This window comes from Mobula birostris, chromosome 9 (genome assembly GCF_030028105.1).
Source record: "Mobula birostris isolate sMobBir1 chromosome 9, sMobBir1.hap1, whole genome shotgun sequence".
NCBI classification, from domain to species: Eukaryota; Metazoa; Chordata; class Chondrichthyes; order Myliobatiformes; family Myliobatidae; genus Mobula; species Mobula birostris.
The window spans coordinates 120,541,224-120,554,894 of record NC_092378.1 but is presented as its reverse complement, the minus strand read 5'-3'; the positions used below and the strand labels follow the sequence as shown (position 1 = coordinate 120,554,894).

The following is a 13,671-nucleotide window of genomic DNA, read 5'->3' as shown; positions in this document are numbered from 1 at the left end:
TTAAAACCATATTGATTTGAGACAATTTTACAACAGAAAGTGGCTACATCCGTAATTTATCAGCTGATGCAACAGATAGTCAAAATTTTAATTCCCATTTCACCTTTTATGAAATAATGATCTTGTTACTTTAACTTCTTCAAAAGAAAAACTTTGGTAGATGTTGCTCATGGACTATTAAGAAGGTAATCTTGGCTTGCCAACAGCAAAACTTGCATGCTCAGAATACTCAATTGTGCTGCAAATCTGTGCTGTATTTTTACACGTTCTAGGCAAAACAGTACGCTGGAAATACTTGCCACCAATTGACTGATCATTCTCAGCCAGGAATATTGACTAAAGGACCTATGTAATTTCTAATCTGCACCTTTACTGGAGGTACAGCCCCACATTTGAAAGTACCACTACAGCCAGTCACATTTCAGGATTTTTTTGGAAAAGAAAATGTTTCCACATTAAGAATAGAGAAGCTGGGGCCAAGGAGTCTTATATTTTAAAGAAACTATACCTTATGTAAACAAAGTTGTAGTGAAATGATGAAAATATGATTTGCAATGCTGTAATTTTTCTTGAACTGTAAACAAACTTGTCTAGAGATGGCAAAAATATTAATTACTTGTGCCTACATACACGAAATCTGAACCAATCTGGTAATTGTTACTGTTGGTGTGAAGTATAACACATGAGTAACAATCAACACATGAGTTATGTTAGGCAATATGCTAATCACTATACTGAGATGTTAACCTAGATTACTGCAGCACAAATAGTACCTCCAGAACCATATTCCATACCTTCCTTGTTTGAAAGAACAAAACAGTGATTTAGAACATAATACCAGCAAACATTCAACCCATGTCACATTATGTTCACATATGTAAATACGTGGAACATTTGCATATTTTTGTCTATAGCTGAAAAATTTCAGACTTTAATTACACAGTTGCTACCCATTTGTGTAATTAAAGGGCCCAAAGTGTTCATATTTCTTCAACTTGTAATACTAAAGCAGCAAAATTAAAGTGTTAGCGATGTCCAACCTTGCCATCACCAATGCATATTCTTTTCTGAATTAGCAGTCTCCATCTGTTACTGATCAATACATGGGCCAACAGTCACAGGCTTCCAACCAACTTCAGATTTAATCAATAAAACTTCAATATATGTGCTTGGGTTTTACCAAGTGTCAAAAAAGTATCAGTGGAGCATTTGAATTTACAATTTTCCCTAAAAAGGCACAGTAGTCATTGAAGTATACACTTCAATTTCAAACAAAGTACAACTTTCTGTTAGAAATCTGCTGTGCCTCACCTGATAAAACACACCAGCCACCACATTTTAGTAATTTTGATACTATGATCCTTTGAATGCATATGACTAAAAATGCTACTTTAAATTAACATAGTTCAAATCTCATCAGAATATTTCCTTGATTAAAGTCTGATAACTCAATTACGAGCAAAACTATGAATTGCAACAGGAAACAATGGTACAATTAGCTGAATATCTTACTTTTAAAAAAAAGATCAATTTCCCTTAAAAATGCCGTCTCATGCTTCATAACTCACCCCCTAAACTGCAATTGGAACATGCTCCCAAGAAAATAAGAACCTGTGATGAATTGGGAAGTTATGAAAATACCCAAATTCTGGAATAAACATTATTCAAAAGGAAAAAGAAAGAATCCTTTATTTTCACCAGATACATAATGTTTTCCAACAAGGACGCAGAAGGATACAGGAGCAAGTGCAAGAATTTTATTAGTCAGGCAAAATAAAATTCCTTTCCCAAAAGAATTATAATTCCATCCCCACATTAATTCTGGTCTGCCTCCTCCAGGTGATAAATAAAATTAAAATCTAAACAAGATAAACAATTCTCTAACCCTATGGATGTGTTTTTTTAAAAAAAGAGAAAAATCCAAATAAATAAATTCCTCTCAATATCGTTGAAATGTATCAACTACCAATGATTATGGTGGTGTACCAAACAATGGCAACTTAATTTGAAAACATAACATTACTTTGAGGGAAGCAGGATAAGAACCACTCATCTTCTGTAAATGCAAAAAACAAGAAAAAAAAATCATACTCCAAGGTAATAACTTCGTGGTGGAAAATTATTAGTCTCAGTCACAAAGTCATCTCTTGCAACTGGAAAAAACCAGTAATGCTAATGGTAAGCCAGCAACTCACCAAGGAATCCTCAGCAATTCTCAATGCAAGTGCCAGTACATTACCTTGTAAATGCTGAAGCTTGGACACCGTGGCAAATAATACTAGCTGCCTCTGGATCATTCCTGGAAACCAGCAAAGGATCCAGGTCACATGATCTGGAAGCCCATTAATTCAAATGGGGATGTTAGAGTCACAGGGACTAGATTGGATTGAAAACCACAGCAAGAAAGATTCTGCAATGCAACATTTTCAAAAGTTGCATCTTTTTCTAGAAACTACAAACTATATGCAGGTATCCTTTGTTTTTCCAAGGGGACTGTTGTGAGAAAATGCTTAGTTACATGAAAGTCTGCACATCTTAAACAGTATTTTGTTTGTTTATATTGTTGGAGTTTCAGAGCAAAATGTCAGATTACATTCCAGAGCTCACAAATTAGTCAAACAATACATTAAAACAGGTACCTGAGGAGATAAAATATTTAAAAACACACATATCATAACCTTTAGGGTAATCATGCCCCACATTCCAACCCCTCCCTGAGCTCCTGTTCCACCCATTCCCTTTGTTTCTCTTCACTTCCACACTGCCCACCAAATACACAGCTCGTCTCATCATTTCCCCCATCTTCAGAGCTAGTCATCTCTTTTTCCCTGCCATGAATGCTACCATTCTATCTTCACCCTGACCAATCCAAACGTTTGAACTTTTACAAGTGTGAATACTGCTAAGTCAGTGATTCTATTAGTAAGGATGAGATTACATCCAAACCCTTCTAGAGAAAAACAAAAAAATGACATTAGCTGAGATGTATGAAGAAAGTTGGAGCTGAACTGCCTCAAATCACCAATTGTAATACTTTATTTTTGATGACTGTGCATTTTGTTTGCTTGTGACCTTGTATTGCAATTTTAAATATATGACATATATATGAACTTTTGATTGCCGATTTGATTTTGAGAGAAGGTGGGGCTCTTTTGCTATATATTATCATTTAATTTGAATCAATTTACATGGTTTCCTTCCAATTTTATGTTATATAATTGTGATTTGGTGGTGGTTTTATATAAAAATAAAAAAAAAGTAAGATGTATCGCTCCAGGAGTTGGTTCCTAATGGTTTTTTTTCCCCTCTTTTTTTTGTTTTATAGTTAGTGGGTTTTTTTTTTAAAGTTAGCTGGGGTTATCTTTTTTTCCTTCTTTTTCTTTTATAATTTTCTTTTTTGTTAGCATATATATGGTTTTTTTCTTCAGCTTATTATATATATACACACACACATACACATACATACACACACAGTGTTGAATCTCTGTATTTTATAGTTGTAGAAGATTATATTAATAAAAAGATTTTAAAATGAAATGACATTGGTGAGACACACGTGAAGTACCACACACAGTATTGGCCTATTTAAAAGGATAGAAGCAGTTTCGAAAAGAAATTACACCAGAATGACTCAGCATAAAGGGACTTTTGATAGCAAAGAAACTTTCAGAAGAGTGCAAGAAAACAGATGAGGTAGCAATTAGATCAGCCATATCTTACTAAAGGTAGCTTTCTAATATCATGTGGTACTGTAGAGGGAGGAGCTTTGATGTGCAGTTAGTGGTGCTGATGAATTTGAGCTTGACAGAGCTTTCTACACTGACGACCTCCGAAAGTTTCTGGGCAGCTGTTAACAAAGTTTAAGAGTGTCAATACACATCTAGATTGCTCTTTTTCTAAGCTGGCTGCTCACTCTGCAGAACCTGATCTCCTTGGCATTATAGGGACTAGAAACGAGCCATCAGGACCATCACAGAGGCTGCAGAGAGAGCCTCCAGCTGGCTACGGATCAAGAGGTGCAACCCGTGGACCCATGCTGCTGGGACACAAGCCGGTGCCTTTTCAATCCTGGCTGGGGTTTTCTGTGAGATACCGTCTGATGTTGAAAGACGCAAAACACCCAATGACCTTGGGTTACATCACTGATGGCATGTCCCAGTGCATCCTAAGATGCATCTCAGCAAAAGAAAGCTGCTTCTAGCAAAGTATGACATTTTCCATCATATGCGAATATCTAATGTTGTGCTTGTTTTCTTTGAAGAAGCCCATCATTGACAGAACCTCTTGAAAAGCCTCTATGAAGAGTATAAATATCAATACAATTCCAGAATAGCCATTAGTCAAGCGGATGGCAATCTTTGGTGACACAAATGTCTGAAAATCTAATTATTGCATAGTTATCAAAAAAAGGGATGTTCATTTTAGTGATAAACTTTGTAAAATCAAGAATACATAAACACAAAAGGACAGTTGAAAGGAACTACAGTGAATTCCGGTTAATTGGGACACATTATGGCCCAATTGATCAGCTGCTCCAATTAGCAGGTGCCAAGGAAATAGTTAAAAATGTATTAAGAAAAATGACCATTTAACTGAATTAAATTCTGCATTTAAATGAAATACAGAACAAATTAGAAGACTACCAATAGTACAGTACCATAAAACTGCATTAGTTCCTAATAGTTAGGAAAGGAATTCAGAGTGCACAGCACTGTGTTGTTTAGATCAACTGTAGGTGAACAAAGTTAGCACAGACACCTAGGGCAGAAAATGGACTGCCTTCATAGCCTTCCTGTGTAGTTAGTAGCTTAAACTCAGATGTGCATTTCCTTCCACACCCCCCCCCCACCCCCGCCAGCTAGTGTCAAATCTTTTCATGGCATCTTGGCAAGTGTCTGAATTTTTAAGTCAGACTACAAAACAAAGTGATCAAATATCACCTCTTTTTGAATCAGCATCCATTGGACAAAATTGATAACCTAACAAGCATACATAACTATTTAAAACCTGCTTACACTAAGCATGGTGCAGTGTCTAAAAGCCACATAAGTGCAAGTGACTGATGCTAGTTAGAAACTGTTTAGCAAGTTTTTGTCCAAATTAAGCAGCACAGTATCCCAAATAAATGAAGTGAATCCTGGCTATTTTCTCAATTATTTTTTGTCCTTTAAGGGTCATCCCAAATAAGCAGCTGGCTCAATTAAGTGATGGCCCAATTAACTGGAATCCACTGTAAGTGCGAACCAAGAAATAAGAACAGGATACATGTCTCGGAAGGAAGGAAGATGGATTTAATTACCTCAGGTGACCAAAATTTAATCCATCAAGACATTTGCTATTAAACCTCCAGCTACAAGATTAATATTTAGAACCATCAGAATAAGGTTTATTGTTACTGACATTGTGAAACTTCTTTTGCAGCAGCTGTACAGTGCAAAATATAAATTACCAGAAGTTAATATAAATTTACAAAAATAAATAAGTAACGCAAAAAGTGAGGTGGTGCTCGTGGTCCTTTCAGAAATCTGATGGTGGCAGGGAAGAAACTGTTCCCTATATCAGATGGTGATGCAGCTGGTCAGAATGCCCTCTACAGTACATCTGCAGAAATTTGCTAGAGTCTTTGCTGAGATACCAAATCTCCTCAAATACCCAATGGAATATCATAGCTGGCATACCTTCTTTGTAATTTTATCAATATGTTGTGATCAATATAGATCTTCAGAGACGTTGACACTCTTTCTACTGCTGAACTCTTGACGAGGACTGGTGTGCGTTCTTCCAACTTCCTCTTCCTGAAGACAATCAATTCTTTGGTCTTACTGATGCTGAGGGCAATTCATCACTATCTGAGATTCTGTCAGCAACAGTTGTGTCATCAGCAAATTTATAGATGGCATTTGAGCAGTGCCTAGCCACATCGTCATGAATACAGAGATGGTAGAGCAGTGAGCTAAGCACACATTCTTGATGTTTGCCTGCATGGTTTGCTACCGAGGAGGCGTTATTATTTCCAATCCACACTGATGAGGAAGTCAAATATCAGTTTGCATAGGGAGGCACTAGGGCCAGATTCTGGACTGCATTGATTAGTACTGAGGGGCCGATAGTGTTGAATGCTGATCTTTAATTAACAGCAGCCTGACACAAGTATTGGTATTGTCCAGGTGGTGCGAGGCTGAGTGGAAAGCCAGTTAGATTGCATCTGCTGTAGACCTATTGTGGCAGTAGGCAAATTGCAGAGGGTCCAGGGCTAGGCCATTGCTTAGGCAGCAGTCAGTTCTAGTCACGACCAACCTCTGATGCACTTCAGCACTGTAGATACGCATACAACTGGCTGTAGTCATTGAGGCAGGTCACCCCACTCTTGGGCACTAGTATGATTTGATGCCCTTTTGAAGCAGGTGGGAACATCTGAAGAATGCAGTAGTGAAAGATTCACAATCAGTTATTATCACCAGTATATATCGTTACATCTGTTAACTTAGTGGTAGCAGCACAAGTACAGAAAAAACTAAATTACAGTGGGTGTGTGTGTATATATTACAATTAGCAATGCAAAAACAGAAATAAAAAGAGGTAAGCGTTCATGTATTCAATATCCATACAGAGATCGGATGGCAGAAGGGAAGAAGCTGTTCCTCATTCACCGAGTGTATGCCTTCAGCCTTCTGGACCTCCTTCCTGATGGTAATAATGAAAAGAGGGCACGTCCTGGGTGGTGGGGGTCCTTAATATTGGACACTGTCTTTCCGCTCCTTGAAGATGTCTTGGATACCATAGAGGCTAATACCCAAGATGGAGCTGACTAATTTTACAACTTTCTGAAGCTTCTTTTGATCCTGTGCAGTAGCCCTCCTCCATACCGGACCATGATGCAGCCTGTCAGAATGTTCCCCATGATACATCTATAGAAATTGTCAAGTGTTTTAGGTGACAAACCAAATCTCCTCAAAATCATAATGAAATATAGACACAGTCTTTCCTTCTTTATAGCTGCATTTGGGATATATTTGGACCAATTTAGGTCCTCAGAGATCTTGATACCCAGAAACTTGAAATTGTTCCACCTCTCTCCACTTCTGATCCCTCTATGAGGATTGGTTTGTGTTCCCTCATCTTACCCTTCCTGAAGTCCACAAATCAGCTCTTTGGTTGTACTGACATTGAGTACAAGGTTGTTGCAGCGACACCACTCAACTATAGATCTCATTCCTGAACACCCTCTCAACACCATCTGAGATTCTGCCAACAACAGTTGCATCACCATCAAATTTCTAGATGGCATTTGGGCTGTGCCTAGCTGCGCGGTCGTGGGTGTAGACAGAGTAGTGAGCTAAGCATACATCTGAGATGCACCAGTGTTGATTGTCAGCAAGGTGGAGATGTTATTACCAATCCGCAGATAGTGCTCTTCTGGTTAGGAAGTCAAGGATCCAGCTGGAGAGGGAGGTAGAGGCCCATACTCTGTAGCTTTTCAATCAGAACTGTAGGAATGGTGCTGTTAAATGCTGAGCAATAAACAGTATCCTGACATAGGTGTTTGAATTGTCCAGGTGATGCAAGGCCTCATGGAGAGCCAGAGAGAGCGATTTTGGTTTTCAGAGCCTTATCAAGTACTTCAACGGGCCTGCCTTGCAAAGACTCATCATCCTCCTGAAAGACAGCCTGATGTCGGCCTCCGAGACAGAGATCATAGGGTCTCTGAGTGCTGTGGGGATCCCGAGAGGATGTCCTGACATTAGATAGCCTACCAGTGCCTTAGAATATATTTTGGGGTGCTTTATATTGCAGCACTCAAGTGGGGCACATACAAAAGTGAGATCCAAATCTCCACAAAGGAGTCAGCCCTAACCTACGTGAAACATACATGCAAAAAGATTCCCGACTTGAAAATCTGTAGAATTCTACAATATGCCAAAATCCCAGCAACTACTTTCTGCAAGCACTGAAATTAACCTGGTTGAAAATTAATTGGGAAGCTCACTAAAGGAAATGACAAAAAAATCTACACAAAGGGGGATAAAGTGGCCAGAATGAGAGGGACCACATTATTTCATAATCCACTGTGGCAGAAACAATGTACATCACCTTCCTATAGTTGTTACTTTTTAAATAATAAAATAGTCAAGTTCCACACAAACACCTTTCAAATCTGTAAGTGATGAAGGCATCATCCAAGTCAAACAAGAATTGTTCACCAGTTGCTTGCTTTGACCAGCACTGTTCAGCTAAGGGACAAGTCCGTATATTGAGCTGTTGCTTTGTAGCTCCAGCAACTTCAGTTTAACCCTGACCTCCAGCGCTACTTGCGTGCCTTTTCCCCTTCTCCCTGTGACCGTATGGACTCCCCCCACCCCCCAGGTGCCAAATTACCCCTAGTGTAGAGTGGTAGGAGAGAATGGAATTTTTAGGATTGCTCCAAGAGCCAGTCTTAACTTGATGGGCTGACTGCCTCCACCATAGCCAAAATACACACAAAAAAAAATGTGGGGCACATGTCAGACCACTTAACAACCATGGAGATACCAGCCAAGAGCCAGACCACATGTGAAAGCAGGCACTCTAGCAACAGGCTCACTTGGGGAAAAAAAATGTGGAATGAACAAAACACTGCACAGCTTTTAAAGCAGGGGTTTTCGAACTTTTATACCATGGACTTCTTGCTCAATGATTTTGGTCCATGAACCCTCCGGTGGGATCCCCTGCAAACTTGGAGATGTATCTTAAGCCATGGAAGATACTTTTAATTATTGGAGACCATTAGTGTCCTTTATTAACCTATCATACAGTGTAGACATGATAGGCAAGGTTCAGCTCTACAGACAAATCATCTGATAATAAATGCAGTCCACATCTACATCAAGTAATACCCACACTTGGGCAGGCAACAGACATGTCATACAAGCACCAAGAAACAGTCAGCTCAAACAACAAAGCCCAACCACTTTATCATCAAGTTCCCCCAGGTCAACAATTTTCTGGAGTTTACGCTATTCAACTGAAGAGAATATGACAGCAAAACTGAAGTGAGTTACCATCATCACCAAACGTATACTGGTTTCTGGCTGTTTTTCCACTCCTGAATGAAAGAATATTTGGGGCAAAAGTAAATCTATCCATGTCCCTCACCTGGATCAGTCAACTCAGAACAAGTATTCAGCACGAGAAAGAACCTACTAGGCATTAATAATTTGCATTAAGTCTTTACCATTTAATTGAAAGCACCTCAGAACTAAATTTAACAAAGTGCCCCATTAAAGGGATATTAGATCAAATGTTGAAAGTTTTTTGTCAACAAATATCTTAAAAAAACATGAATAAAAGGTGCTGGTGGAGGGTGGAATTCCAAAACACAACACCAAGAAATATCCAATCGTAAAGCAATTGAAAAGAGAGACAAAGAAAGAAGTCAAAGATTGCACAATAGAGATATGCGAGAAATTTTCAACTGGAGGGAGTAAGAGACAAGATAGAAATGAGAATGTATAAGTGAAAGATTTTTTAAAATGACTGTCAGATTTGGAATTAACATGGGTCAGCAAGTACAGATACAATGAAATTGACATGATATTAGTTTGTTTTCTGTTTATTTAAAAAATGAACTTTATTCATCATAACATAAAAACATTGCAAAATAATCTTACATTTAGGTGATTTGGCCAATATATTTAGTCATGTTAAACATTTTTTCATAAAAAAGAAACAGCACCATTGCCACGCAGATGACATACCATTTCAATGTTTGCGTGGCTTCCCAACCCGACTCAGCCCCTCCATGATCAGTAGTGGAAGGAGGCTAGACTGTGGTCCCTCCACCATAGCTCTTAGTTTGGTTACACCAAGTTTCAGTGCTCCTGCATCCTGGAATGTGCAAGTCAGCAGCAAATCCTTGCAGACATCTTGCTGCACTGGAATATTCGTCAAGTTTCAGGCAGACACCTTTCACTGAGTTGATGACCTCCCCATAGCACTTGATGTCATGTCTCCAGAACAACAGTCTGCAGATCCTCTTGCTTAGCAGCTGCTTGGGATTAACTGAGACAAGGACCCTTGTATCCTTCTCCACACCCCCTAAACAAACAAGTGTGTGACAATCTCCTCCCCACTGCAGCCATCCCGTGGGGGCAGTGTGTGCTGTGGATAGTATGTGGACTATGCAGGAAAGATTTGACTGGGTGGGTCCTGCTCACCACCAACCACAGTCTTGGAGATTTTTGGTGAATGTTAGTTAGGCTACCAGCAGCCCAGTTTAGGAGATGCTCAGTGGAGAACCCAAGATCCGAGGCTAGCTCAAAGAGCATTCAAATAGTTATATCCAGAGGTTACAAAAGAAATGAGGTAATAAAATTGACAAAAAATTGAAAGCAAGGTCATTTAAAATAAACACAATGAACAAAATGTACTCCCTCTGGACTTCCTTCACCTTTTATGAGTTCAGCCTCAAGATATCTAGATATTTTGCCTTTGTTCTGGGTGCAGCTGTTTGGCACAGTTAACAATAGATTATTTTTATGTAGTTACATCTTTGCATAAACACAAGATATATTCAATGAGCAAACCAAGGTTTCTATCCTTATCTACTGTATATGTACTTCACAAGTTACTGAAATATTTTGCTAGTCATTATGGCTTCATTTAAATGTTTGACAAATAACTGCCACTAATACAAGACAAAGGTACCTTGCTTGAACTAACTTCTCTCAGGTCACATTTGTACATTTTAGTGCCACTATTTCACTTGAACTCAAAGAGAACTTCCATTTTTACTTTCACAACAAATTCTCCTGCAAGTTGTTCCCTTTCATTATTCTTGTCTTTTTAACAAACTCAGAGAGTTACACCATTATTTCATTCATGGAAGGTCTTGTTAAGCCTTCTTGGAAAGATGGAAAGATAGAAAGATAGAAAAATACTTATCTCCAAAAATATATACCGTAAGAATATCCTGGCCCCGAAGAAGCAGAGGCTAATAACAAGAACTAGGATCTCTCATTATGTGGAATCAGTACCAACAGTGAGCAGAGAAGGGTAAATAGATTAGCTCCAAAGGATATGCTCCAAGAATCTTGAAGAAACTGGTTTTCCAACTATAGAAGGATCAGTAGCAATCAACGCAGAAAGGCCTCACTGTGTCATTGTGAATAAAAATATTTACAAAGAGGCAGAAAACCACTAAAATTTGGACTGTACCACAAGCACAGCAGAAACTGATCCAGAAACTTTCAAGAACTACCTCCATAAAAAGTTGAAGGTGTTTTATTCCCCCTGGACTTTGGAGAAGGAGGACAGAAATGGAACCACTGCAGATGCTCTTTGGAGGGACAGCAGTAAAAACACTGAACTTCTGTGCTGAATCTTTGCACCAGGCTCATTCATTTATAACTTTTTAAAATTAATTACAATCTGTTAACACCAGTAAAGTCACAGAACCCCACGTAGTTTACACATATTCAATCATCTGACAACAACGAAAAGGTGACTTTAGTTACTACATATCCTCTCAGACACTTCGCATGCATCCTGAGCAGTACTACATGCTGGTTCTTCCCTGTAACTCAAAAGTTTGTATCACTAATACTAATAAGATCTCAACAACTTCACTTCCTTCTAAATCAAAGCACACAGCCTCAACTTAATGTTTTTCCAATTTGCACTGTTTTCTTATTTTGTTCCTCCCCCAACACTGATGGTATCTACCTAATGGAGTACAATTTAGCAGTAAAGTGCCTTAATTCAATAATAAAAATCTTGGCATTAAATAGAGTCACAACAAGCAAACAGCATATTTTACAAGTATATTCAGAGGTCTTATTGATATCAAACACACTACAGGCTTTCAAAAAGATTGGAAATATCACCAAATCAGAGAAGTAATTCAGTTTTGGTCCTTCATGTTTCCAAATATTTAAAAAATATTTTGATACCAGAAAGAAAACTACTGAAAATATAAACTGGAGATTTTCCCTCAGAATATTAAATATTTTCATGATGCGATTTTACTTGGGATTTACTGTTAATTGTATCAGCAAAAATTTCCAATAGGGATACAGTTAAATACATCAGAAATGTTCCTAAAGTACAGAGTCATCACAAAAGCAAAGGGTTTAAAATTCTAAATGAATCACTCCTTCCTTCAAAAAGAGCACGATTTATAAAAAAAAATACGTTTAGCCAAGCCTTCCAACATTCGAATATACCAGGCCTTTTGAGATGAAGATTTAATTGCCACCATATAGTATGTATCAAAGAGCACGCACAAATAGTATTTTGTCTACAACGTGAAGTATAACAAACCTGTTATAGCAGCAACAGAAGCTTGCTGTACATTGAACACATTCATCATAGTTTCAGTCGATATTGAGGCAACTTTGTTAAATAAGCACGGCAAGGAACAGTTTATGATTTTAACTCAGAACACACCCTCGGGAGTGGTATACTTCTACTGACTGATCATCACAAAGAAAGCAGAGTTAAGATTCCCTTCGGCCGATGACAAAGGAAAACACTGATAGAACCCGCTACTGAGAAGATCTAAAACATTGTCGATTTTAACGAGATACTTCCAATACCATATATTCCAGGAAAGAAAATATAGAGGCAAAATATTATATTTTATTTCGCCTAACAGGTTTTTTTTATTGTAATACGTTTTTACGTTTTAAACAGCCAGCTAATAAAAATCAATAACCTAGACAAGCATCTTCTTAAACTCTTTTAAAGCGGGGTGAGAGAGGCATCTTAAAAAAAAAGTGCTAAATGATAAGTAAGAAACCTTGGCTTATAATTCCCACGCCCACTCCCAAGATATACCTTAATAACATTCTCGAAGATGGTGTCCCTGAACTCCTCCAGCGCCTTGCTGTCGAAGTCCTTGCCATGAATAATCCTCATTTGTTTGAGGAAAGTGCTTTTGCCGCTCTCGCCGGCGCCCAGCAGCAGAATCTTCACCAGCCGCCGCACGTAGCGCCTCTCCCGGGCCAGTAAGGCGTCGATTTCCCGGCTCCTTCTGCGCTGCGCCCGGTCACTCTGACTCGACTGACAGGCCGGGAAACAAGCGCTCAGGCGCTGGACAAACTCAGCCATCGTCGTCACCGCAGCTGTGCTTCTGCAACAAATCTTTATCGAATCTCGGTTTCGAATAAATCCAGTCTCAAATTTTAAAAAAACCTAATTTTGAAAGGATGGTTTAAAATGATCAGTCCACTTCACACAAAAACCCAACAACTCTCCATTCATTCACCAACTGACGGACGAAAACTTCACTTATCAAGAGGGCAGAATGTTTCTGGCGACTACCAACCTATTCGTCCAATTTCAATTATTGATTGGTTAATCCATTTGTCAATCAACTTAGATGCCAACATTCATTCGATATCTGCAATATCCATCAAACAAATGGGTGGACCAATTTTCAGACAGCTGAACTTTTTATTGGCTAGTTGTGTTCTCAATCATGATTTCTTTTAAGAAAGGTAGGGCTTAAAGGGAGGGGATATCCCTGTAAGATTGGTCAATTCTACTGTCAACCAAGGCTGGATCAGTCAGTAATTGGATAGCCTTCTGCCAATCTTCCAAATCTCATTGTACTTTTAAAATGTGTCTATGATCATGACCGTTAAATTTGCTTTTTGAACGTTACTTTATATATTTCACGTTACTTTATATATT

The 13,671-nt window shown here is 38.5% G+C and overlaps 1 protein-coding gene across 1 annotated transcript in view; it reads right to left on the bottom strand.

Moving 5' to 3' along the window:
* gna12a (guanine nucleotide binding protein (G protein) alpha 12a) overlaps nucleotides 1–13,279 on the bottom strand; it is a 105,614-nt gene extending 92,335 nt beyond the window's left edge. The window contains exon 1 of the mRNA XM_072268716.1: nucleotides 12,814–13,279. Within this exon, the coding sequence (XP_072124817.1) occupies nucleotides 12,814–13,086 (273 nt within the window). The 5' untranslated portion in view covers nucleotides 13,087–13,279. The remainder of the gene's footprint in view (nucleotides 1–12,813) is intronic.
* Nucleotides 13,280–13,671: the final 392 nt, after the last annotated feature.